Raw genomic sequence first — 27,765 nt, 5'->3', positions numbered from 1 at the left:
TCTCTAGATTTGTATGTGCTACTTAGAACTGCTGTCTAGAGATACCACTGCCCTCATTCTTTCATGCTTTTCCTTCTTTCATTCTTTTCACCTGTTCTTATAGATGCTAAATTTTATCTCCTTATTCTTTAATTGATCACTCAGTTGATAGCTTTACTGAATTGTGATTTTAGCAGCAGTACTTATATTTCTGGCAGAATTTTGCTCACAGCTGAACCTGTCCCTTGTAGTCAATTGGAGAGGCCAAGGTGGGGTGAGACATGGGTTGAAGTGTGGAGTTTGGGTACCATACACCCCTAGAAGCTCTGCTCTGCCTGGTGCGTTTCCTTTGCCTGGGCATTCCTTGCACATAGGCAGGTGAGTGCTTAGTAGGAAAAATCTGACTTGTGTAATGTTGCTTTCAGTCACCTAATATTCATCCATTTGGGGTTCCAAAGCTTAGTTGACAGATGAGATGGTTCCATCTTCTCCTGAGGGGAGATGAAGACCATCGGAAACAAATGCTTTCATAGTGAATACCAATGTGGTTTGTAGGTCATATAGTCACCAAACATGTTCAGTAAGGTTTTCATCCTCCATAGACCTTTATTTTTCAACTTAACATTGCTGTTCGATGTCCAGTTTAATTGCTTGGTTATTACCATAGGTTCCCCTGCTTGAGACTGATAAAAAATCGAAGAAGGAAGACAAGAAAAAGGAATTACAGGAACTTAATGAGCTTTTCAAGCCTGTGGTAGTTGCCCAAAAAGTCAGTAAAGGTAAAGTTCAAGTTACATTGTGCTTTGTGTTCCTTCTATACTAGATCATGAATTGTCTTGTCTTGTTAAAGATATATATGTGAACACCATTGTAACTGAAGGGAAGGTTACATTTTTTTCCAAGTATTATGTTCAGAAATGCTGTACAAGGTTTATATCAAATGATGTGGGAATTTGGCAGACGGGGAGGGAGACATAAACGATTATTAACTAACACTGTTGAAATAGCAGATCATGAGAAGGAGCTAATGGATTCAAGGAGGTTGATGAGAAGAGAAAGATGTAGTCCAGCCACAATCATCCCTCCTCTAGGAGAGGTGCGTTAAGGAGATCTATGAAGTCCACTGTCCGTCTACCAAATGACAAAGTGCTGGTACATTTTTCCATTGGCTGTGGAGCAATTAAGCACATGCTTGCTGGTTGGTCAACTGTCGAGAGGGGTGGGGATCTTCCCCAGCTATTGAATCTATTGTCACTTTATGCTCTGGTACATAGAGTCCCCTACTATTGACTTTACACAAGTCTGTATAATTTGGCAGGAACTATTAAAAAACACAATTGGGTCTTCACGTTATCTCATTTTTAGGTCGAAGCCTACTAGAAAGCACAGCTGTGAGGTTGCAAAGACATATTGAGGACATGCTGAAAGTTTCCCTAAGAATGCATTCTGACCATTGCTTACCATTTGCGCTTTGTAACTCATATTTGTTTGCTTTCCTGTTTGCTTGCTTTATTTGTGTTAGACTGTCCAGCATGTCTTTGGTCCACCTGGGGAGCAGAGCCTGTTTACCAACTCTTTGACTGGCTCTTAGTATTCTTCCACAAGTGTTTGCTTTCTCTGAATAATTTTTTCTATTTCTTGAAGCACTCCACAGGGAACATGTGTTTTTAGTTGTCTCCCCTATATGTTAGTTCCAGAAGCAGTAAATGTAATGTATTTCTTTAGAAAGGTTTACTCCTATCTGATTGACTGATTCTACTCATCTATGCCACTACTGGTTCAACAATTTTGCATGCCCTGAGGAACAATGTTCAGTCTACTAGCTTGTTTATTTTGGTCAGTGCTCTTTACCAATAGCATAATTTAAACAATCCTCTTTCTCAATTTCAAACCCATGCCAAAGGACCTGGAAGTAAAGCATCCCCAAAATAACCATGCTGGAGTTCTGAACTGAATGAGCAATAAACAGGTCTTTAAGCTTTGTTTTTATCTTGTTACATTTCCTGTCTAATGTTCGGCTCGGTCTTCGGAGAAAGATTGGTATTTACATTTCTTTCTCTGACTGCTAAGTGAGAGGATTCATGTGACACTCTTGCGGGGTCTGGGGATATGGAAGGGTAGGGTATAGGATGTTTTTTTTTTGTTTTTTTGTTTTTTTTAGCACACAACCACTTAAAATGTCTGTAAATAAGCTGTGCCAATATTTCAGAAAATATAAAAATTAGGAAAACACAAATGAAGCACATTTGTGGGAACAAATATTTTAATACTATCAAAACAAATCAATATACTAGGTAATACCGATAGCCACATGTTATCAATTTGAGCGCTGTATGTTTTATCAGTAAAACTGAAAGTGCTGTCTGCAATAGCAGTGCGTGACCACACCAAGCTTTAGTGATTTATATTTGCAGAACAGTGCTCTAAAATGTACCAGTAGCTACATACTACATCCTTACCACTATCCATCCCTCGCTGAACATTATTTCCGCACCACTGACGAAAGCCAATTGCAAAAAGGCAATTCATGAATGAGCATTTGGTGGTACACATCTTCTCAACTGTCCTGTTTCTATGTAGGTCTTGAAGGAAGCAGCGTACTGTAATTTAAATAGCATTAGCTCAAATATGTGCAGTGCACTTCTCAGCTTTTACTTCAGTACTGAATGTCACCTCACAAGCACTGAAAAAGGCTAGTCTTCATCACTGAAGCATATCTACTGTGTAGTCTGTAATTCACTTCTCCACAAAACGTTATAACAGATTTTAATAGGATCCACTGAAGACAGTGGAGTGACACATTCAGAGGAGTTTATCCAAGTATATTAAACTACACAGTAATCTATTAAAAAACAATAAAGAAAGTATGTGCATGGACGTTGCACACAACAATTAGAAGAGCCACCCAGAAATATCCTTTTATCAGAAACATTTGTAGTGTGTGTCTTCAAAGCAAGGAGGTCTTTGTCAGAGAGTATTACTAGCACTTAATACCTTAAAGGAGCCTGTTGCTAAGCATTCCTAATCTTTATAGATGACAGATGAAAATAATGAGGCGATTGGGAGGCCTAAGATTCTATTTCATTCCAATTCAATAACCAAGTTACTTCCTTGTACCCTTTGCTTTCTAAAGGTAATGATAGGACGCAGAGAGTGTTTACCCAATGGTTTGGTAGAGGGCCAGCGACCAAGATACAACATAGCACAGTATTGTCACATCTTTGTCACCTGTAGAGACTAGGGACTTAATGTACAGGACAGTATGGATTGAAATCCTCAAAATAGCTCCACAACTCGGTGCACACACTGTACACCCTTCCCTCCACTTACGTCCACCTTACCCTGATTCCTACCCTGCTGGCATGAGTGCAGTCTTCAGCTGCACTACAGGCCATGTGTTTGGCCTCTGGGAAAATCTTACAGTACTTATGGTGTACAGCATCACTAAAAACCATTCGCAAAGCCAGTATGTCCCAAAGGCGAGACCTGTTGGCTTTGCCAGTGCTCGTTTCCTTACAGATACAAACCTAATTCTGTATAGCACATTTTATATTTCTCATACATTTTATAAAAATCGTTCTGCTGTGCCCTTTTGCTTGATCCATAGTGTCTTATTAATCACAGGTGTTTTCCTAGTTCTCTCCGCTCTGTTGAGCTCAGCCGAGTCTCTCTACCCCGTTTCCTGTCTCCGCTTGAGGTCAGGAGTTCATTATGTTCCCGCTAGTGCACATTCTATTTCTCTGATTTTGATCTTATGTAGTTTGCTGTTAGTGGTGTGGATGTGCTCCATAGGTGTTGTGGGGCACACGGGCGACGAAGCCTAAGCCCTCTGGGTGTCTGTCATTCACCACCCTCTGGTCATTTAGAATCAGTTGTGAGGAAATGGGGAGTTGACTTTAAAAACAGTATGCTAATCAACAGCTGAGCTGGAATGTGGGGGCTCACCTAATACTTCATCAGGTCTTGGTTAATAGTGCAGCATGATTTGTGTCATCTCAACCATTCTTGCCCACCAGATGAATGTCTTACAAATTCATTTTGACTCCTACTGCAAGGAGAGTATCTCCCAGGGAAAACAAAAATTACTGAATGAGGAAAGTGTTATAAAGTTCTTGAATAACATATTTTACTTTCAAATTTCCATTGATAACTGTGTATGATATATTTTTCTTTGAATAGGTGCAGATCCCAAATCTGTAGTCTGTGCCTTTTTTAAGCAAGGGCAGTGCACCAAAGGGGACAAGTGCAAATTCTCCCACGACTTGTCTTTGGAGAGGAAGTGTGAAAAACGTAGTGTCTACATTGACGGACGAGATGAAGAACTTGAAAAGGGTATGTTGTAAACATGTTGGGTGTCATGAAAAATGCATAAAATGTTTTATGACCCAATTTGTAAGCTATATTTCATAGTATAGGAAAGTTCTAATCTGGTGTTTTCATTTAATTCCATTTCACAAACAGGTCGCCAAAAATGCCATTTGCTAACTTCACACAGCAACTGCTTGATCTCTTCGGAAACGGCTGCTTTTGTCCTCATTACTCCTATTTTAATCACCCCAGTTTGACTCCCCACTGGTGGCAGAGCAACTTGCTTGCCTAGTAGGCAAACCTCCTTCATCCAAAGTCTTCTCACTACCTGTGGACAAAATGTGTCACGGGGTCCTTTCCACTGGATCCGCACGTTGCTGAAGAAAAGGTCCACCTCACGGCATCACCAACTCAGAAAGCCATCATAGCACAGAGTTATGGTGAAGCCAGTCGAGGGAAGGGAATTTAGGGAAGGGAACATCAGGGAGAGAGATCTGAAAAGGAAAGGTTAGAACAATATGCATTTACTCATTCATAGAAAACGTAAATCATTTATAGACTCTTGACTAAATGTGTCTCCGAGATATCAGGTGGACCTCTTCTAAAATGCAGGCGAAGCCCCTTGTGAAAACACAACCTCAGATTCAAGAGATGGCAAGAATGTTGAACTATGATTTTCCACAGAATATCAATCCTGTAACATTGATGTATTCACATCATAAACCTTTGATCATGACTGAGAAAATCTCAAAGACTAAAATGTTTTTTCATATCTTAAGTTATTCAAAGAACAATGAAAACTTTGATTAGTTTTATCTCCAAAATACTTTCACATTAATAATAATAAATGTCAAAAAGGTTTTCACCTAAAGCGCCTTACTTAATAACACCAGGAAGCGCTTTTATTTAAGTAATCTAAATCACTTAAATCATTGTGCCAAGAACCTTTTCCTTCTGTGAATTAAAGCGCTTTATATCTGGGAACTGAAACACCTTGAATTTACTTGTGCACATAACATGTTTTCTCTGTGAACTGAAACACTTTGGATTACTAAGCCAAAAGAGCGTTTTACATCTGTGAACGGAAAACACCATGAATTACATGTGCACATAGCGCGTTCTCTGTGAACTGAAACGCTTTGAATCACTGAGCCAAAAGAGCGCTTTACATCTGTGAACGGAAACCCCATGAATTACATGTGTACTAAGTGCATTATCTCTGTGAACTGACTTTGAATCACTGAGCCAAAAGAGCACCATGGACTTTGGTTATACCATACTCTGCCATTCAGAAACTCTGGACTTTTTCAGAGAAACGTCCACGAGGTCTGGCTGCATCGAAGTCTTCAAAATAGTGAGCAACGCGCTTGGGTGTGGCTGGGCTTTATAGGCCTGCCACACCCCAAGATGGCCGCTGCCTCCAAAAACATGGGAAATGTAGTCCCTTCATAGGATAGCACTGATAAGTGCATCTTGTCCACCAATGCCCAGAAACTGCAGCTTCGTGAGCTTTACCACAGGGCAGACGACGCTGATGGCCATTCTTGGAACAAGCGGGGATGACCAGTGGTTTGCATAAAGCGCAGCAGAATTGCGGAGTGGAGTTTTGGGTGAGACCTGGACCACGCCTAGCCTTATTCCTGACAAAATGAAGCTGTCAAGTGAGTCTTATTAACTGTCACTCCTCTAATTGTTGTAGTCAACAGAAGTTGAACCCTGAGCAGCTTTTTCTCCAAAAGTGCACCAAAGGTTAGGAACCTGTTGCCCTGGTCCATCCACACACATTCCTCCCCACCTTAAAAGGCACTGAAGCATCATAGACTTTCTTCCAAGAAATCTGTTGCTCATTTGTCTCCTAATGATCAGAATCTCTACTTGCATTTGGTCAATCCGATAAGTTAGTTTCCTTGAAAGCTCCAGATTTGCCTTGAATTATGTGACCTGTTACAAGATTATGTACACATTGCTATTGTTGCTCAGGATGAGACCCATCATGCTATTTTACTCTAATTATTGTGAATCGTATGTTTTCTTTTGTCCACTGTATTCCTGACCCTATCTTGATTATTGCTTATTCTCATTAGATTGTCTCCAGTTTAGTTTTTCTATTGTTTGTGATCTGTATTCCCCCAGTTTTTTTGTGACCCTTGCTGTTCTGTGTGAGGCACTATGATGCCATGGGCCTTAGGCACAACGTAGAAAAGTAATAAATAAATAACAAAGGGGGAAGGCTACCAAGGAAATTGGTTTTCAACAACTTACCAAGACTACAGGAAAGAATGACTTTGCTCCAAAATTTATAATGTCCATTCTCTGCCATTTTCGCTAAGCATATTATGGGTTGGCTGGCTTTAGCCAATGATTTTCCTTTGTGGTAGAAAGTAACAAGAAAATACCTGATGGATGGTATTTATGATGATGGATAGCTAACCAACTTTGCTTCATTTTATCCAAAATAACGACCTAAGGTGTCCGTATCAATTCTCCTAAACTGTTTAGTTCAGGAGTTTTCAGTCTCTTCTTAAAAAGTACTGTTCAGTTTATTCCAGAACATCAATGGAACAAAGACATTCTGCTAGTACTTCTTACAATGAGTCTCCGAGGGCCGGGATACCATCCTATTGTAGATCTAAATCTGGAAACTGTGTAAAATTAAAGATGCCTTGGACTAGTTCACTTTTCAAAATGTCCATCACCACCTTCCCTGTCAGTGGGTGATTCCCAGTTACTGACTCCATACAACCAAGTATGGCCATATTGCTCCTGTATAAAAAAAAAAAGAAAAAAAAGTGGTGTTAGTTACAGATTCGCTGCAAGGTGCAAAGCCTTGGTGTTTGCCCTTGAGTCGTTTACAAAAAGGACCCAAATTTTAAGGTCAATACATTTCTGTGGGGTATATACACTCTCTAGACCTCTCTGTTCTGCTCAGCCCTCTTTGCTTGTGGTCCCAAAAGCCCATTCAGTTACTTGTGGAGACATGGCATTGTTGGTAACGGCCAACACATGGAATGCTCTTATTTTAGAACCCTCCCTCCTCAAATTCAGGTAGCTTTAACAGCCTTTTGATTTCTCTGCTAATAGCTTGGGGTTCCCCCTTCAGCAAGACACCTGCTTTCTAGCACCAAAAGGCGGTTTTACATATGTGGCATAAAACAAATATATATCATATACTATGTTAGGAGCCAACTTTCCTATACCCAAAGTAATGAGGTGAAATGAGCCGTAAAGACCATCAAGATGCATGCAGTTACATTCCTATTTGTGGGCCAACAGGATTCCTGAGATTCAATACCAGAACAGAGTTCTCCCTTTTGGCTGGATATCTGTGCCTCTGGCATTCTCTGGTTGTGTGGTGGTTAACTGCTGCACTTTGGTGAAGAGCAGACTTTGTCTAACCACAACTCAAAAAGATCAATTCACAAATGGATGCTGCATCTGTAGACAACTGTTAGACTAATTCATGGTCTGGATCTTCAAATCAGTATATAAATATCCAACTTTCAAGAGCAAAAGTGGACACAAACATTGCCAAAGATGTGCCTTCGTATGACATTGTTTTCTATTAAAAAACAAATGCTCCCTCTTACAGTTTACTCATTCTAAAAGTCCTGCAAGACCTTGTCATAGGCATGATGGACCCCTGCATTTACATGCAACTTCAAGAGTTTGTGGAGGATTATTGGTTTCCGACTACAGAAGACTGTAAGGATGAATGTGCTCACTTGAATAGAACCTCAGTCAGTTGAAGGGTGGAATTCCCACATTGATGATCTCTTGTCTCAAGTATGTACCCTTCAAAGGAAAGTAGCACATCATTGTGAGATCTGAGGGAGGTCCACATAGTACTGAAACCTTTCTTTTTATATTGTCCTCCACATCTGTTCTTCTTCACACAAGCCCAAACTGCAGTAAAGCACTCTTTTAACTGGACAAACTAAATCTTGATTTCTGTTGTTGAAGACCACGCAATCTGGCACTAGTATTTGGCATGGAGCATTATTGCAACAGCAGTTCATCTTTGAGGCGTACAGGATTTGAAGGCCGTGAAGACAAAATGGCAGGCTCAGAGAGACATTCCACACAGAAAATATTCTTCAATTGACTGGTTGAAGATATTGTTTCGTGCTCTTCTTATGATCCAGTTGAAGTTACCAGGATCTTCATTGCACAGGACAGGATATGACAACAATAGTATCCGGACCTGCCCCACAGATCTGTTTTGCCACACAGGAGGCACCCTAGCGTGCTGAACCCTCAAACCCAGATTTTAAGCAGGTCTGCTGCCTAGCCTATGATGACTGAACTTGACAACCTGACCATAGATTACCTGCAGTGCAGAGGATTGTGTCTGGGTCTAGTTTCTGCTGAAACATAGTGGCCAAAGAACTTGCCAGAAAGATACACTAATGCCTTGTCATTTTTATATTTCCCTGTCTGGCCTTCAGCTTACTTATAATAAACTAATACATTAAATTTGGTTGTCATTACTGTTTGGTGAAAACATCTATCTCAGATATACTCTTCATCATCCCGGTAATAAAGGGTATTCTGGAGTGCATTGGCAAAGTTATCTCTCCTGACCATTGCTTGCCCCGCAGTCCGGGCTTCTGGCCATGGGCACTAAAAATTGTGCTCACTAAATTAATTGAGCCTATCCATTGGCCAAACCTTGGGCACGTATGAGGGAAAGTAGAATTATTTTTAGCTGTGACTGGCTATATAGATTTGTGAGCTTCATATTATTTACACTGAAGAGCCCAAAATATTCTTTAGCACTTGCTGTCCTTTTTATAACCAAGGTACTCTCAGATTTTGAAAAGATAAAGATTACTTGAAAATTACAAGAGTTATTTACATCAGTACAACCATTTGTGAATTATGGTTCTGTTTGTGCATGTGTAGCATCCATTTAAGCAGACTGTAGCTCATTTAGTAAAGTGCATTTCTTATAACCTACTATCAAAAAGTGAATAAGCATTGCCTGAAGGACTGAAGACTTATTGTGTTAGGGGTATATTGGAGCAAGATATTCTCATGAGAAACGTTCTAAACCCAAACATTTTGTAGAGCAGCCACTTGGAAGTCTGTTATAAATTTTACTAAGCACTGCTTTATGTAGATTCTGACTCCAGGACATACTCCCTGCTGGGTCTTCCCAACTGTGATGAATAAAATAGACATGTGAGGAAATATTTCATTGTTGTATTCCAGTTTATTCTGTGTATTGCAGCAACCAGCCCACCCTCCTGACATTTCCCAGTGGTTACGATTTGTCAGTACCAGACAACAATATGACTCTGTAGTCTCTACACAGACCCCAAATGTGTTACATTTCTTCAAACAGCACCTCTCTAATGTAATTTTTCCCCTACTGCCATGAAACAGTCCGTGCATCTTTTCTAAGCGTTAAAATGAAGTGCATTTTCCTTCCACCGTTCTATGGCTAACTTCGGCTGCACTCAAATTTGGGTTACATAGAGTCAACTTGTGTTTAAGTAGTTCAAGAACATCCCGTTTCCGAAGTATTGCTAAGGATCTGTGATATCACAGATTATGGTGAATTAAGTTTGCCCCCTAATCCTAAAGGTGTGAATTTTGGGACTTTGCCATTTTGTATGCCAACTGCCTGAGCCAGACTTGCAGTTAAGACTGACAACTAATCCCATTGTGACCTGTTATAGCAAACTCAATGCAGTGTTTTGAGTTATATGAACCTGAGCTGTATAGCCGCTTCTTTTGACAACAATCATGCCTGCTATTAATCGCCATCTACCAAAGACCCGAATGTTCAGCAGCTCAATTTTAGATCTTGGCTAGAGTGCAAATACACAATCATGAATAGAGACATTGGTATATACTTTGTGGGCTTCAGCTGCCCATAGGCCTCCCATTTGCTGGCTCTAGCTTCGCTCTCATATTCTATCTCCACATTTGTCCATGGCATGTGTGTGTCATGCCTCTTCCTATGTTTAGCCATCCCTGAGAGCAATGGCTAGTTACACTTTCCATCCCCTGCACTGCCATACTCTTTTAGGAACTACTTTTTTCTTTGTTTTTGAGCAGTTTACAGGTGCACTTGTGTTTTCACTCGCTCCAGCTCCATTTCTGTGTACAGGTCTGTAAATCTTGTTCTGATCTTGTCACGTTTGCAGTACATTCAAAGACGGAGGCCAAATCTCAGGCGCTGTATTACAAGGGTGCCTGTTTACTTTTCTTTCTATGACTTCAATGTGAAAGTGGGATCTTGTACCATACAGAGCACAGAAGCTGTTTCACATCGACACTGAACGCTACACAAATGTATAAATATGCAAGAGGCGTAATACTGACATAATTCCCCCTGGAAAAAAAAATGTCACCTACTGTGAGGAATCCAGTTTTATTTCATGTCATTTTTTTCACCCCTAATTTATAAAATATGTGAATGGAACGTGATGTATGGTCCAGTAATACAATTTCAGCGTTCTGGTAACATGTACAAGTCACATGTGATTCTTCTGCGTGGTTTATGCCCCCTGCGACATTATGGATCACATTGAAAAGTTACCCTTTTACCATCGAAAACAAATTGTGCATGATGTCACAGATCATGTTTTCTTAATACTGTGCTTTGAGTAGTTGTACGGCACTCTTGGGTTATTTGTTTCACTATTAAAAAATATATATATATTTGCAAAATAAAAAACCTTTGTATCGCTCCACCCCGTACAAATTGTTAGCATTCAGAACACTATCTCAGTGGTTAGTGCGCTTGCAGTTCACCTCTTCATGGAAACTCACTATTATAACACTATGCTATGAGAATCCTCTGTTTTTAGGTTTTTTAGACATGACCATATGTGTGTTTATTTATTAATTTTATACATACTGCCTGTTTTGGAACATAAGAGCAAAACTGAAAGGCAGATCAATTTACCACGTTAATGTTCTTAAAAAACAATGTTTCTCTTGGAAAAAACCCATGAAAAAAGCATATTTTACTCCACGAAACACATAATACAACAAGCCCTGTGTAGTCTTTGACAAATCACAGATTCACGGGTTGAGGCTGGGCACCGCAGGGTTATTTTGCATGTTTTAGATGTTAACAGATTGAGGTTTGTGCTCTGTGCCAGAAAGTATTGTAGACACCTCTTTTTAATTACAGTTTGATGTCTGTGTTTTTGTTTCACTGAAAATCTTGAGTAAATAAACATACTTAAATTGAATGAGACTGTTTATCGCAAAAGCATCTTGTGTTGGTGGAATCTTTTGGCGTCCTTGTGCATCTATGAGAAAAAGTATTCAAATAAATAAACCAAGCCCCCTCCAATAGTAGAATAGGAGAAAACTACCGATTGTGTGTTGGAATAGAAAATAAATGTCTCCTACACACCACAGAGACATTGTACCACTTTATGAGCAGATGAGCAAGTGATTTCACATCTATAATGTGCTTGAAGGAGTAAAGCACCTCTAGCCGCTTAGTCAAGGTCCACGATTTCACTTCAGTTAAAACATAAAAACTGATAATGCATTTTTGAGTTAAAGCTTCACTGATTACAAGAAAAATATGAATGTAGTATTATAATCTAATGATGTGGTCAATTGAAACACGGACACCTCTAAAATATGTTCAACAATATCAGACCTGTTTTTAGATCTTGGCTACACAGATCACATGCTCTCGAAGAGACATGTTGTATTGAATATGTGGGCTTCAGCCTGAATATAGGCTTCCCATTTGCAGACTCCATCGTCACGCTCATATTTTGTTCTCCCTATTTGTCCATGTCATACATACATGCATGCATGCATCATGCCTCTTCTCATGCTTAGCCCTCCCTGAGAGCATGGCACGGAATTCAACACCACCTAATACCACTCCACATAACCTAATTACACTCCATAACACACAATCCCACTCAACATAATTCCATTACACTCATTACCACATAATTACTATCCACATAATTCCACTTCACACCATGCCACATAACTCCACTCCACCCAATACCACGCCACACATTCGACAACACACTATTCCTATCCAACCCAGATAATTCCACTACACACCACATACACTCCACTCCATAACATATAGCTAAAAGACATTAACATTGACAATGCTAATAGCTCTCGGATTGCTGAGACCCAATAGCTTTGCCAGTGCTTGTTCTTTTAATCCTGTAGAGACCGACCAGGATGCAGGGTTTGTTCAGCAACATGCTGTGTCACAGTGGAGTGCCAAAGTCATCTGGCACACCTGTATTCTCTATGGGTGTGGGCATGTTGTTATTTGGGGCTTTTTCTTTTTTAACAAAGTGGGAGGAGACAATTTCCCTCCTTTCTTGGTGGGTGTTCAGGATACAATCCATCTTGCACTTTGGCGGTGTCACCTGGAGGGTGTTAAGCACTCAGAGTAAGGGGGTTGGAGGTGTAGGGCAGTAGTCACTGCCCAGTATAATTTTACCAATATCATAGCTACCCTTTAATTCACATCTTTGAAGATATCTACATTAAAACCTCCCCCATAGTGCAGTGGCGCACACTGTTGTATTTGCGTTTATGCTGCTATCAAGGAATTGACAGCAGTGCAACGTCTTGGAAGTCTTTGGACCTCATATCATTCAGTCTGTGGCCAATTGGAAGTCGTGAGAGAGGATCCTCCAGAGAAAGGTTTCAAAGGGTGAATAGCAGTTGCTGTTGATCCTGTAGCTGATTTGGGGAGAACCACATAATAAGCAATTTTTTTGTGAATCTCGCTGAGGGAGCAACTTTTATTATGTACCAGTTAATCAAACATCTTTAATCAGTTTATGCCTTTAGGTTATTGTCTTGCATAATAATTTTATTTTTAGAACCAAAATAGTCATGGTGAGAGACAGTGAGGATAAGCACTTAGATTCCCGCCACTAATCATGCAGTTACACCTTGCAGACACTGTTTGACAGTGGGATGGTTGAAATTATTTTCTGGTCAGCATTGCAAGCCCTATGAAGTCGGAGTTTAATTGGAGGAGAGATTTTTCCTGAAAGCTGCTCAGAAAAACCCTCTCTTCCACCTGTGTTCCCTCTGGTGCAGCATACAGATAAGATTAGTCCAGTACCTTCCATCCGTCCCTGTTTTTAATCTTCCGCGCTGTTCTTTCTTTTTTTTTTTTTTCTTCTTTCATTTGGACAGTCTTCAGTGCCCCTCCTCATTGGTGCCAAGGAATGCTTTCAAGCTGGCTGATGCGTTGTGCAGAGAGAGCACAGTTGGTTACAGTGCAGGAGAATATTTTGTGATCTGTTTCCTTGACAAAACAAAGCACATTTTATCACAGAAGTAGTGCAGCTCAAGGAGTCATAAGAAGAAAAGAAGACCATCTTTTATGACCTCTACCATAATGGACGACTCCTACATTATCAGGACTTCCTAGGGATAACATACAAAAACAAATATTCTCTTAAGTACTGAGATGCTTCAGAAATTATAGATGTTCTATAAAGGGCTTTTCTTGTGATGAGACAATTTAGTGAATGAGGACATTTTGGTCCAGTACAGCTAGCAAGGGATCAAGAATATGTCCTTTTTGAAGTGTTGGAAAATCCCTTTACTTTGAAGTGAGCTACCACTAGGTAGCAAAGAGAGGGAATGCTTCAAAAGAGAGCCAGTAGACTTAAACTTATTTTCCTGCCACAGGAGTAGCAGTTGCCCTCAGTTTTACCCTCCCAGTTTCTTCTGGGGTGTAACTTCAATCACCTTTACTCTTTCTTTCAGTATTGATCCTACTTTTGGTCCTGAAGAAGTAGTTTTCTCAGAGCAAACGTGATCTTGATTGCTCCAGGTATGGCTGCAGTGGTCTGGTTTCCAGATCTTAAACTCAGTATGTTGTTTCCAATTCTCCTTCTATTGAGGCTGCACCCTCTATGCCAGTGGGAGGTGATGTTGAATCCAACCAAGAACATCCTGGCTCCTTGTGCCGTGGAGACACAGGCTACATTTAGGTGGATGATCTATTTGTGGAGTGGGCGTACTCGCATATCCTTGCTGATAAACTCTTTGATCAGATCTGTTTATGCCTACCTGGATTAATTTTGCTGTGGTATACAGATGGGTCTGGAGCAGTTTGCAAATTTCCCTCATTTTGTAGTCTGCTTTCTTTGGTGAAAGATAGTATTGGTGTGTGAAGGGTTATATTACTTCCTTTCCAGTGTATGTTGGAGCAGGGTTTGCGCCTCAGGTTTCCCTGTTTCTAAAGAGTCTTAAAAATGCCTTCCCATCCGAAGTGTTTTTTTTTTTTTTTTTTTTCCCCCCCCTCAATATTTGACTTTCTACTCACTTACATTGTTATGCCCAGAACTCTATTAATGGCTGTTATAGTAGCCTGCAGATTGAGTGTTTGTACATCCTTCGCTCATCCTGCCTTTTAAAAGAGGTAATGTTGCAAGATAAGTATTTATTACTTGTGATGGTGGCCTTTAATGTATGTTACAGATGTACTTCCGTTTTCTCATCATTCAAAACAATTGCAGTGTTTATACTGCTAGACCATGAATTTACAGGTGCAGAGAAAAGTGGGGTGTTTTCAGAGCAAACCGTTTCGCAATGGATTATGTATCCAATAGAAACATTACTACTGAAAGTGCATAACTTATTTTTGGATTGGTTGTTCTGTTGAAGTTCTTCACATTGACATGCTTCCCCAGTAATTCCACCATGTCCGCTTCATACAAGTAAAACCTGTGTTGAAAGACTGTTTTTTTTTTTTTTTTCTTTTGTTTTCTTTTCCTAGATACAATGGACACTTGGGATGACAAAAAACTGGAAGAGGTAGTCAACAAGAAGCATGGTGAGGCGGAAAAGAAAAAGGCCAAAACCCAAATAGTATGTGTCTTTCTTGCTTTTGGTAATAACCTAAAATTTATAAAAAGGTGCTCCTGTTGTGAACTTTTGAGGACCCATCTGAGGTTTCTGGTTCCTTCCTTCTGTTAATGAAGGAAGGGTAGATCTACATTAGTTAAATATTTTACACAATTTTGTAGTTGTTAGTTGCTTTATGCTAAAGAGTAAATGTGCATTAATAAATGTGATGGGGTTCAACCTGTATCAAATACAGCCCCTTGTTGGTCACTGAGGCTCACTATACTTTCTCATTCTGTAGTTGTTAGTTTGGCCATTGAATGATACAATGGAGCTGCAAGAGTGTAAATATAATACTAAAGTTGTTGTTGTGTCGTCTTAGCAATACACATTTTAATATCTGGTAGTGAGTTAATATTACATTTCTACTTGAATATAATAGTGGGGATTCTCTTATTGATATGGTTTGTGGATTTTTCTCAAACAGCTGTTTATTGGACTTTTCAACATTTATGTTAGTGTAAAGAAAAACGATTTACAGATCACAAAAATGACATGAGTGGACATTCAAGGTTTTACAAATTTATTACCTGAGCATAAACGATAAACACAAGAGACGAGAACAAACCTAATGAGAACCTAAGCCAACCCCTCATGATCAAGTGAAGTCTACTTAAAGTCCGCAATACACCGCTGAGGCAGCTCCCACAATCAAATAACTGTCAAAGCCTCTTTACTATTGGTGTAAACCCATCACTCTACTTGTTGGAAGTCAGAATGAATTTGAATTTCCCTAGCATAAAACCTCCAGCAGCACATACCCTCAAATTTCATGTGGGTGCTGCCTAGGCTTCTCAAGAGTCTTATGATACAAATAAGATGTTTGTTGGTGTGTCCATTCGTTTCCATTTAAAAGCAATGGTTGTTTTCACAGCCCCAAGAGATTCCATCATTATGTACCACTCCTGTCTCGTAAGACCTATATATCCTTCAGTTTTAAGCCTCAGGACCATTATTTCGGGTTACAGTTGCAAGTGTATCCCAATACCTTATGGGAAATCTTGGCAGTCTGTGTCCAAAATTGCTTCAACTTCGGACAGCCCCACTAAATCTCCAGAGGATCCCCCACTACTTTGCACCTCATCCAACAGTTCTGGTTCACATTGGGGAACAGCTGTACATGGGGAGATGAGGTGCTATATCATCCAAGTAATGTCTTATCTTGTCTCTAATGGATGAAGGGTAGCCATGTATGTCCCTATATATTAGGTACCTCTGTTTCTGAGAGATTTGTTCATCCAGTGCTGTTCCCCATGTCGCCATTTGGATTATGCTTTGGAGTCTAGCAATAGAAGTTATTGTTTAGAGATTACTCCTTAATGCTTTATAGTTTTGTAGACATGGCCTCAGATTGAGTATTATCTCTAGTGGTTGCCTGCTTAACTCCAACATCCAGAAGCCAGTGTCTTATCTGGATGTTTCTCAGTCTGTACCTTGAGCTGGTATTTAGTTTCACATTGAAGGAATGACGTACCATGGCCCTCTTGGAAAACCCCTGAACTCCTTCTACATCTTCATTCCTGCCATCCCTGCTAAGGGTTTGTTTCAGAACAGGTTTACATTCAGAATGTAGAACATGTGAACAGGGAAGGAAATAAAGTGAGGCTCCTGCTAACCACCAGTCTGTCCCATGTCTTGACGGTGCTTAAATTGGGGTACATACTTATTAATTAAACAACTTTGTTTTTTGCTCCTGCATAGGTGATCCCACAGAGGTCTACCCACTGTAACATGGCCTATGTGTACCTAGCTTCTATCTGTATCAGATCTAGGTCATTCTGCCATTCATGTAGTTGGACTGCTGCGTAGTACAATAATATATCTATCAGAGCCAGTCCGCTTTTTCTTCTAGTTAGTATAGACGTTTTTAAGCTATGCACACTCTTCTTAACCCACATATGAAACTCAATATTGACTTCTGGATTTGGGCTGTACACAAATCTTGCCTGAATAGATAGGCAGAGTCTGAAACACATAGTGGTGTTGACAGAATGTTTATCTTAACTGCATTTGCCCCCTCCACCCCATCAGACCAGGATATAAAGAGCCTAGACCATCACCCCAGGACTTTCTTCATTTTAGCTTGTGAATTTTTAACACATTGCAGGTGCAGAGATGAGTGGCCTAGTTTCTATGATGCTTTTCCTTTTAGTAGTGTGTGGGATTTCTGTTCTGCTGTTAGATACAGTGAGTCCTGTTAGTGCCTACCACCATGCCAGTGTTGTGTTAAAGCTGTATCTACAGACTGTTTAGTGTTTGTAAACTGCATCTTTGGAAACTGCCATCATACCTATGGTGTTGGCACATGTGCTACACAGTCTGACCCATAGATCTGATAGAGACTTCCAGTTGCAGATTCCTTACCTTTATAATTTTCCCCAGGTGTCAGTCTGGATCTAGCGATTTTCCTCGAGCTGTACCCCTGCGTGCTGTCAGATGGCGTTGGTCCGCTCTGCGTCAGTCATCAGTGTTGTATATGCCACATATGACGTCGCAGGACCTAAATAGGTGCCACCCCGGTGAGCTTACCTCACTTTTTTTCCTCGTCGGAGCAGATTCGAAGAAGAGCTACCCCTCGGCTCATTTTTGACTGGGATTTTTTTATTTTTTTGTCGTAGAGTTTAGAGTGTCTACACTCCTGGTGCATCTATGATGTCGTCACGCAAGACAGGGTTCAAGCTCTGCGAATCCTGTCATCATGTGCTGTCCAAGATGGATATGCACCTCGTGTGCTTTTGATGTTTGGAGCACTACCACAACTCATTTGTGCTCTGAGTGCTGAGCCATGAATCTGAAAGGTTTGAGGGAGCAGTCTCTAAAGCTCATTGCAGCCCGGCACTCTGCTCCTTGTCGCTTCTGTTCCCGGTCGCCAGGAAGGCCCCAAGAATGGTCACGGAGTCCCAATTCTTCAACATCCCACTCCAAATTCTTGGGACGGTCGGGTAAGTTGAGTCACACAAGAAGTCAAAGAAGAACAAGCGTTGTTCTATTTCACTCCGTCCATCGACCGGTGCGACAAATGAAAAGGAGCATTGCTGTTCCAGGATCGATCCTCGGAACCTGTGTCTCGGTTGACTCTGCGCCTCCATGAATTTCTGGGAGCGAATCCTCCCAACTCCGTGAGTTTTATGAGACCATCCGCCTCCTATTAAGGCAGTTGGAGTCCGCCAGAGCACCTTTGGGCCCTGTGGAGTCGGCAGGAGTCACCACAGGCTCGTTGCCAGCGGCTTCGGCCTCAGCTCTGGGGGCCCCATGGAACCGTTCCTGGATCTGAACTGCCATTGGTCGTACCACTTCAACCTTCTCCGACGATGGTTCCGACATCTGCTCCTGACGCCGCCCATGCCCACAGTCTGCGTCAGCTGCATCCTCATAGCATACGCTGACACGGGATCGGATGCAGATGCCGACTTTGACAGGGACTTTGCTCCCTAAGTTGGATTCTGACCCGTATTCTCTTGGTTTGGGGTACGGTGAGGATTGGGAGGGATCGCTGGACCCTTTGGAATACCTGTTCAGTGGACTGGTGGACGGACCTAGGTGTTGCCAGTGGTCTGGACAACCCCCCCCCGCTCCCCTCACCCCACTCCCCGGCTACAGAGGAAGGAGCGTTCTACTCAGTGGTGGTGTGGAGAGCAGCTGAGCTCCTGGGCCTCGAGCTGCTTTCGGTGGCTGTCAGGACTAACCTCCTGACAGAGGTTCTCAAGCATGGGTAAGGAGGCTGGCTCAGTATGTGGTGTACACTGGGGCGAGCAGCTGAAGCTTATCCAGGAGGAATGTAAAGCACTTGCAATACCACAGCAGTCTGACAGTAACTGCTACACAAGAAAGAAACACAAGCACTAACGTTTAGACTAGCATTTGGTATAGCTCCCTTTGAAGATATCTACACAGGCTATATACACCAAAGAACAAGCAGAAATAGCATAAAATATGCAGGACTCTATTGGGGGTGGGGGGGAAGGAGGCAAACCTCATACTAAGTAAGTGGAATGGGAAATAATGAACTCAACAAAGGTAAGTGTGATAGCTAGCTAGAGGCTGGTTAAGTGTCCCCAGTGCCGGGGTGCAGAGTGGTTATCTACCCGGTCGTCCCTTAGACTAACGCAGGGAAATCAAGGTTGGAATTTGTGAGTTTCAGGACCCTTCCAAGCGGACACCGAGGAGACCCAAAGACAGGAGGAAGGGTGGAGAGTGTCCTCACCCGAGGATACCCAGAAGACAGGAATACCTACACCAGGGGACCCGGTTGCTAAGGAGAAAAAAGACTTCGGAAACCCTCGCTGAAGTCACTGGAGGCCTCTGGTGTCCGTTGCTGTTGTGACCCTTGGACCAGGCTGGTGGAATACAAGGACGGATTCCAGATGCAGAAGACCTGAATAAGGAAGGGGACAGAGTCTAGCACCTTCGAAGGTGCCCATGTGGTGCCGATGGCAATGCCCACCCTCCTAGAGGTGAAGTTCCTGCAGGTGAAGGAAGTCCAACTGCGGGGTGCAGGAGCTGCAGAAGATCCTAGGAGTTGCCTATGAGCTGTCTCACACCAGTCACCGGTTTGCAGAAGGGTCATTGACCAGCGAGCCCACCAACAGGCACTGGCAAATGCAAGCAGGACCTGAAAATGGATTTACAGGTTTTTGGTGGCTAGCAACGTCCAGGAGACTTGACCCTTGAGGGGGAGTCAGGGCTGGGCCTCAGCACACAGGGAGTTCAGCAGATGTCATTGGTGCCACCACGAGTGACCCACAGGCGATGGACATAGGGAGTCACAAGGAGGCCTCAGCAACTCAACAAAACAGAAGTCCCACATTGCAGGAGCTGCAGAACGGAGGTTGATCTTAGAGTAGCAGAGTGCTGGAGGCAGGTGGGGCTTCTCGGTGCCCGAAGATCTCTTGGAGCAAGAGGCAACAAGCCTTGGCAAGAGCAGCAGTCGCGGTGCCCAGGGGTGCTGTTCCAGTGGCTGCAGTCAGAAGACAGGAGGTACCCGAAGAGGACCACAGAACCACCACCTGTGAGCAGAGCCTTCACGGTGTCTGTGGGACAGCAGGATCAACTAACCAGTCGTTGTTGCCTTGAGGTGACTGCAGATGCAGAGGAGTGACTCCTTCACTCCAAGGGAGATTCCTTTGTGATTCCAGTTCCAATCGGAGTCCTTGTGATCCTCGAGGATGCACAGCCTCGGATGTTGCGGAATTCTTGCAGGATCTGGAGAAACAAAGTTGCAATGGGAGCCTTCCCACCAGAAGCAGCCTCATTTCGGTTTCAAAGCAGACAAGCAGTACTTCCAGATGCTAGGAGCAGAAGATGTGTTGTAGAGAGTTCTTTGTAGAGTCTTTCTTGACGAATCGGAGGACCCACCCAGGGGAAGCCCTTAAATAACCCTAAAAGGGGGGTTGATCACTGTAGTGACCCACCTATTAGAGGTGGTCAGGGACGTCACCTACCTGGCCTAACCAGTCAGATGCTCCCAGGGGTCTCTGCATATCTTGTTTCCAAGATAGCAGAATCAGCCGGCCACCTGGCAGAGCTCTGTGCACCTCCTTAGGGGAGGAGCTGGACAGGAGGGTGGACACTCCCCTGTCCTTTGTGTGGTTTCGTGCCAGAACGGGGACCAAGGGTCCCTGCACTGCTGCAAACCAGTTTATGCAAGGAGGCCACCAAATATGCCCTCTGTGCCACCAGACTGCTTCGGAGATGCCACCCCTCCCCAGGAACACCTAGTTCTAATGGAGAGGAGGTCAAACCTCCCCACTACAGGAAACCCTTTGTTCTGCCTTCCCCCTGCTTGAGCTGTATGAGCAGCTGGAGGGCAGAGCAGTGTCTGGGATCTGCATCAGCAAGGACCGCCAGGCAGATCTGGGTGATCCTCTAAGTAACCCCCAGAGTACATGATTTCATGCAACTAACACTGGAATTGTTGTTGCATGATTCCAACATGTTTAATACCAAACATGCCTAGGTTCGGAGAAACCGTTGTGTAGCTTGATTACTCGTACTGACCGGTGTCCGCTATATGTCTTAAAATGATTTACCCGCACTTAAAAAGTCCAGAGAGTCTGGGGTTTGTAGGGGTACTCTGCTCATGCAGGCATACCCTCATAATTTGGGACATGCACCCTGCCCTTAGGCTGAAGGACCTACCAGAGGGGTGACTTACAGTGGTTAAGTGCAGTGACCACTGTGTTAGGCAAGACTTACATCGGGAGTGAAAGGGTGAATGCACCATTTCACACAAGTTGCAACGGCAGGCCTGCAGACACAGTTTGCCTGAGCTCCTATAGGGGGCAAAATATATGCTGCAGCCCATCGGAGACTTCTGGTGTACCAATGCCCTGGGTACCTAAGTACCCTATACTAGGGACTTACATAGGTGCACCAGTATGCCAATTGTGGGGGGAAAAAAGTAACAGGCTACCAAATTTAGAGGAGAGAGCACACAGCCACTGTGGTTCTGGTTGGCGGGATACCAGTGAACTACTGTCTAAACCTACTGACATCAAGAAACAAGTGGGGGTATCTATGCTAGAAAGATGGTACTTACCGACACTGGGGCTTCCACGTCAGAACCCCTTTGGCCCCTTTAATAAAAGCCTACACTGATGTCGTGCTGGGGACCTGGTCCAAACCCAGCACAGGGAATCTTGTGCACAGGACAATTGCCCGCCCCCATAGCTCCTCTCTAAATGACCCAGTGTTCCTAACGCAACACCTGACTCCTGAGATCTTGGTTATCCAAGCCTCCATGTCCTCAGGTGCATTTTCTTCTGCACCCCTGTATAGCGAATCGAAGAGGCTGCATCATCTTGGGAAGTTTTTTTCTTCCTCCAGCCTAGCATTGCTGTCTGTGAACACAGCTTGCCTTTTGGGCTCTTACATGGAACAGGGTTGCGCAGGTGCTGCATCAGGACCCAGAGGAGGACCGGACCATTCTCTACCAAGCTGTTGCTGGCGGGAGAAGTTCACCGTACAGTGTGGGCTGGATACGACCTACTCACTAGGCTCATTGGTTGCATAAATGGTGGCCTTGAGGCATCATGCCTGGTTGAGGATGTTTGGTTTTTCGGGGGATGTCCAATCCATCCTTATGGACCTGCCCTTTGGTGGCACCTGTCTCTTTGGAGACAAAGCAGACTCAGCACTCAAGCACTTTAAGGGGGTCCATCCCCCTGCACCCCTTCCGCTTGCTGTGGTCTCCAAACCTTTCCAGGTTGATTCTACCCTACCAAGGACCAGTCGGAGGCAAGATAAGCCCTCACCTGACCAACTGGCAGTCCATCACTTCAGACAGGTGAGCTTTGCAAATAGCATTAAGGAGCTACTTCCTCCCATTTGAGGCTATCCTTCCATCCATGCCACCATCCTATGATCGAATGATGGAGATCACTTGGCACTTCTCCGTGAGGAGGTTACGGCTCTCTTGGCCAAGGGAGCCATAAAGAGGGTCCCTGTTCCAGAAGTAGGTTGTGGTTGCTACTTTCTGGTGCCCAAAAAGGGCAAGGGTCTCTTCCCTATCCTAAACTTTCAGTCCATCAATGTCTTCCTCATGAAGCAGAAGTTAAAAATGCCCACTCTAGCACAGGTTCTGTCTGCCCTGGACCATATGTTTCCCATATGTTTCTTACCCATATGTTTCCTCCATCATCATTCAAAATGCCCCAGTGGGATTTGAATCTGGTTCTTACTTTCTTAATGTGCACTACTTTTGAGCCTCTCCGTAATTGTCCTCTCAGGCTGCTGACATTAAAAACAGCCTTCCTTGTGGCTATTACATCTGCCCTCAGGGTGAGTGAACAGCAGGTGTTGTCATCCAAGCCACCCTACCATTCCATCTATTCCGACAGTGGTGCTTTCAACCAGGGCTTCCTTTTTGCCAAAAGTCGTCATACCCTTTCATGTAGGCCAATCCATCACCTTGCCTACTTTTTTATGAGCCCCCAACCCCCCTAATTCTTCTAAGGAGAGACTCCACCTACTGGACCCAAAAAGAACGTTGGCATTCTACCTTAATTGTACCAAAGAGTTCTGGGTGAAAGATCAACTCTTTGTTGGACATGTGAGTGCGAAGAAAGGTGGGGCAGTGCAGAAGAGCACCATCTCTGGATGGGTCGTTCTGTGCACTGAGATGTGCTACGCACTGGCTAAAAAGCAATCCCAGAAGGATTTGCACGCTGACTCTACGAGAGCGACATCTGCAAGCACTGTTAGCACGCAGAATTCCAGTCCTGGACATCTGTCAGGCAGCAACATGGGCTTCTCTGCGCATGTTCACTAAACACTGCTGTCTGGACAGTCTAGCCCGAAGGGATAGGTACTTTGCCCGTTTGGTCCTGTAGGACTTCCTAGTATGATCTAGGTTTGCAGACCCACCTCGGGATGGTATTGCTCGAGTATCTATTCTAAGGTAAGAAATCTGCAACTAGAAGTCGCTATCAGATGAACAAGTAACTTAACTTTGGTAACGCCTTTTTACGTAGAGACATATTCTAGTTGCAGATTCCTAACCAACCCACCCATCCTCCCCGCAAACTGATTTCTAGGGAGTTGGCATTCGCTTTCAGGGCCCTAGTTTTGACGCGCTAGTAGTTGGTGTTCTTCATGGCTCCGTACTTCTGCCGTGGAAAGTTGAGAAAAGAAACTGATGTCAGCGTGCCAGGGTGGCACCTATAGAGGCCCTGCGCCAACACATCTAATGACGAAAAGCTGACGGGCGCGGAGCTGATGAATGTCCCCGGACGTCGCAAAGGGGTACTGCTTAAGAAAAATCTCCAGATCTAGACTGACGCCTGAGGAGAATTCTAAGGTAAGGAATCTGCAACTAGAATATGTCTCTACCAGATAAGGCATTGCCGAAGTAAGTAACTTGTTCTACTTGCACAAACATGAAATCTGTGCACAACATGCACAGTACAGTGATAGCGTTGCCCACTGTGCAAATACCAGTTTTTGTCCCACTTTCAAACTGGAGTCTGCATGTATGTTGTAGGCTAATAGGCGTGGGGAATGCATATAGGAAGATTAAATTTACTGCTTTAGCTCTGCCGGAAGGTAATCATTTTTATTGACATTGCTGCCTTCTGCTTGTTACTTGCGTTGCGTCATATAGAGTAGTGGAGCCCCTTCAAAAAACACAGTTTATATTTTCCAAAATTCCATTGGGCGAGAACTCGCTGCAAAATATTTAAGTGAGTCATTTTTACCAATAATACATGCAAAAATGACCTCCATTAACCCTGGCAGTCTTTGTTCTCCATATAATTTGATATACTTCTGGATTGCAATGTCATAAGTATAATTTCTGATTTAATCTGTTATGAACATCTTAACTGGATTATGTATTTAACCATAACTAGGGATTTTCACTCATTTTGGGATTTGAATCACAACAATATTCTCCCCTCTGCTGAATAGTTTTAGAATGTTTTGCTGTACTTTTTTTTTTAAAATATATATATTGCTCCTGTTTGCCAGTTACTTTGCCTCTTGACGCTTTTGTGCAGAGTTAGTATGCAGTTGTACTTTATCTGCCTAGAGGGAGTTCCGTTGGAGGGTGAAGGTGTGGAATGTTCATAGACATGCCCTGGCCTGATTCAAGTAAGCATAGTGTGGAGAAGATGGCAGTTTACTTTGTGGATTGGGTAGTTAGGTGGGTCTTTGCAAGCAGACATGAAGATCTGGGTGGAATTTTTAGGGTCGACCGTGCAAGCGCTCTGGCCCCTGTTGTAATCTCTGTGGGCTTTTAATCATGCCCATGTCACGCCCATCAGTTTCGTTGGTTCGTAGGCTGGCCTTTTAAAATTCACTTGATTTCATTTGTGAAAGGCATGCATATGTCATGCCTTTTCTGGTGTTTAGCCCTTTTTGAGAGCACTGGTAAACTACTGAAAACATACGAGGCTCCATGTTTTCCGCATAGCTTCTGGACTCATTTTTCTTTTTATTTCCTATGCAGCATGATCTCGCTGGGCAGTAGTCGAGCGCTTTGCACGACATCGACCCTGTTACATAGATTATTGCATAACTGCTGATACGTTTGACTGCGAGCAGACTTCTGTTTCCTTTTGTGTGCTCCTTCACGCTGATGCTCATGGCATGGTGCTTTAAATTGTCTCGCTTATATAAAACTGTATTACTTTTAATTTTCAATTTATGTGGCAAGAAAAGTCCTGTTAGGATTTTACAACGCTAACAGCTCTAAGTCGAACAAATACGAGACCCATTGCATTGCAAATGCTTGTTATACCTTTGGGTTGTCTCTGCAGGGTGCATTGCATTGGGGAAGTGGATCTTTAGACCCTCTAACCTAACCGAAGGAGGCCAAGAAATAAGCCAAAATACAGTGAAAATTTAGTTTTTTCAAAAAATAGGAAAGTAGGGCTGCAGAAGAAGGCTTGTGTTTTTTCCCCTGAAATGGCATCAACAAAGGGTTTGCAGTGCTAAAATCACCAGCTTCCCAGCTTTCAGGAACAGGCAGACTTGAATCAGAAAACCCAATTTTTCAACACAATTTTGGCATTTTACTGGGACATAACTCATTTTTACGATTTTTTTTGTGTGCTTTCAGCCTCCTTCCAATCAGTGACAGAAATGGGTGTGAAACCAATGCTGGATCCCAGAAACCTAAACATTTCCGAAAAGTAGACAGAATTCTGAATTCAGCAATGGGTAATTTGTGTAGATCCTACAAGGGTTTCCTACAGAAAATAACTACTGAAATAAAAACATATTGAAATTGAGGTGAAAAAAACAGCCATTTTTCTCTACATTTTACTCTAACTTTTTCCTGCAATGTCAGATTTTAGAAAGCAATATACTGTTACGTCTGCTGGACTCTTCTGGTTACGGGGTTATATAGGCCTTGTAGGTTAATCAAGAACCCTAGGTACCCAGAGCCAATTAATGAGCTGCACCCTGCCGTGGGTTGTCTTTCTATACCGGGTATACAGCAATTCATTTGATGAAATATAAAGAGTGAAAAATAGGTATCAAGAAAACCTTTGTATTTCCAAAATGGGCACAAGATAAGGTGTTGAGGAGCAGTGAATTACAGGGCATTTTCCAAGTAGATGTCTTTTTTACACACTGTCTTATATTTCTACGGAAAAAATGTAGAGAAAGACAAGGGGCAATAACACTTGTTTTGCTATTCTATGTTCCCCCAAGTCTCCTGATAAAAATGCTACCTCACTTGTGTAGTTAGGCATACCGCCCGCAACAGGAAATGCCCCAAAACACAAAGTGGACACATCACATTTTCCTAAAGAAAACAGCTGTTTTTTGCAAAGTGCCTACCTGTGGATTTTGGCCTCTAGCTCAGCCGGCACCTAGGGAAGCCTACCAAACCTGTGTATTTTTTAAAACTAGAGACCTAGGGGAATCCAAGACGGGGTGACTTGTGGGGCTCTCACTAGGTTCTGTTAACCAGAATCCTTTGCAAACTTCAAAATTTGGCTAAAAAAAATACTTTTTCCTCACATTTCGGTGACAGAAAGTTCTGGAATCTGAGAGGAGCTACAAATTTCTTTCCACCCAGCGTTCCCCCAAGTCTCCCGATTAAAAATGGTACCTCACTTGTGTGGGTAGGCCTAGTGCCCGCGACAGGAAATGCCCCAAAACACAAAGTGGACACATCAAAATTATCAAATAGAAAACTACCTGTTTTTGAGGGGGCACCTGCGTTTTTGGTCCTGGGCTCAGCAGCCATCTAGGGAAACCTACCAAACCCAGACATTTCTGAAAACGAGACACCCGAGGGAGTCCAGGGAGGTGTGACTTGCATGGATCCTCCAATGTTTTCTTACCCAGAGTCCTCAGCAAACCTCATTTAGCTAAAAAAAATCACATTTATCCCATAATTCTGTGTGGGATCACTGCACCGGGACAAATTTCCTACCATTCAACGTTCCTCTCAGTCTCCCAGTAAAAATGATACCTCACTTGTGTAGGTGGGCCAAGTGTTTGTGACATGGAAGAGCCAAAAACACGTCGAAATTGAGGGGGAACCAAAGTGGGTCCAAAAGAGCAGTTAAAAAAAATCTTTTTTAGGCTGACAAGTGCAGCAGAACTTTTATTGGTGTAGATGAGACAATGCTGGGTGGTAGGAATTTTGTGGCTTCCTGCAGATTCCGGAAGGTTTCATCACAAAAATGTGGGAAAAATGTGTGCTTTCCAGCAAGGTTGCAGGTTTGCAGTGCATTGTGGGTAAGGAAATGGTGCGGGTGCATGTGAAGCACACCACCCTGGAATCAACTAGATGTTTAGTTTTCAGATGTGTCTAGGTCTTGTGGATTTTGCTACATGGCAGCGTCCCAAAGTAAAAAGAAAAAGTGCAGCCCTCACCATTCCAAGTGGGACGATTTTGAGAGTTACCAAGCTCTCATGGCCCAAATGTAAAACAAAAACCAAAAATTATCAAATGTCCTCTTGCTTGCCATGGGATAAGATGTTTTAGTGTGCGGGGAGAGCTGAAAGACTGTTAGCCCCTTCAGTTCGGGTGAGGGCATAACCAGGCCCATACTGGTTGGTAGCCACCACCCCACTATTTATTTGTTTTTTATCCCCTGGCATCTAGTAGACTTTCTGTCCTCCCGGGGTGTGGAT

The 27,765-nt window shown here is 42.9% G+C and overlaps 1 protein-coding gene across 1 annotated transcript in view; it reads left to right on the top strand.

The window, feature by feature from the left end:
* ZC3H15 (zinc finger CCCH-type containing 15) overlaps positions 1-27,765 on the top strand; it is a 158,524-nt gene that overhangs the window by 37,115 nt on the left and 93,644 nt on the right. Inside the window, exons 3-5 of the mRNA XM_069225774.1 lie at positions 647-758; positions 4,159-4,311; positions 15,044-15,135. Coding sequence (XP_069081875.1) covers positions 647-758; positions 4,159-4,311; positions 15,044-15,135 — 357 coding nt within the window. The remainder of the gene's footprint in view (positions 1-646; positions 759-4,158; positions 4,312-15,043; positions 15,136-27,765) is intronic.

The sequence above is a fragment of the Pleurodeles waltl genome, chromosome 3_1 (genome assembly GCF_031143425.1).
Source record: "Pleurodeles waltl isolate 20211129_DDA chromosome 3_1, aPleWal1.hap1.20221129, whole genome shotgun sequence".
Lineage (NCBI taxonomy): Eukaryota > Metazoa > Chordata > Amphibia > Caudata > Salamandridae > Pleurodeles > Pleurodeles waltl.
This window is presented reverse-complemented; position numbering and strand designations above follow the sequence as displayed.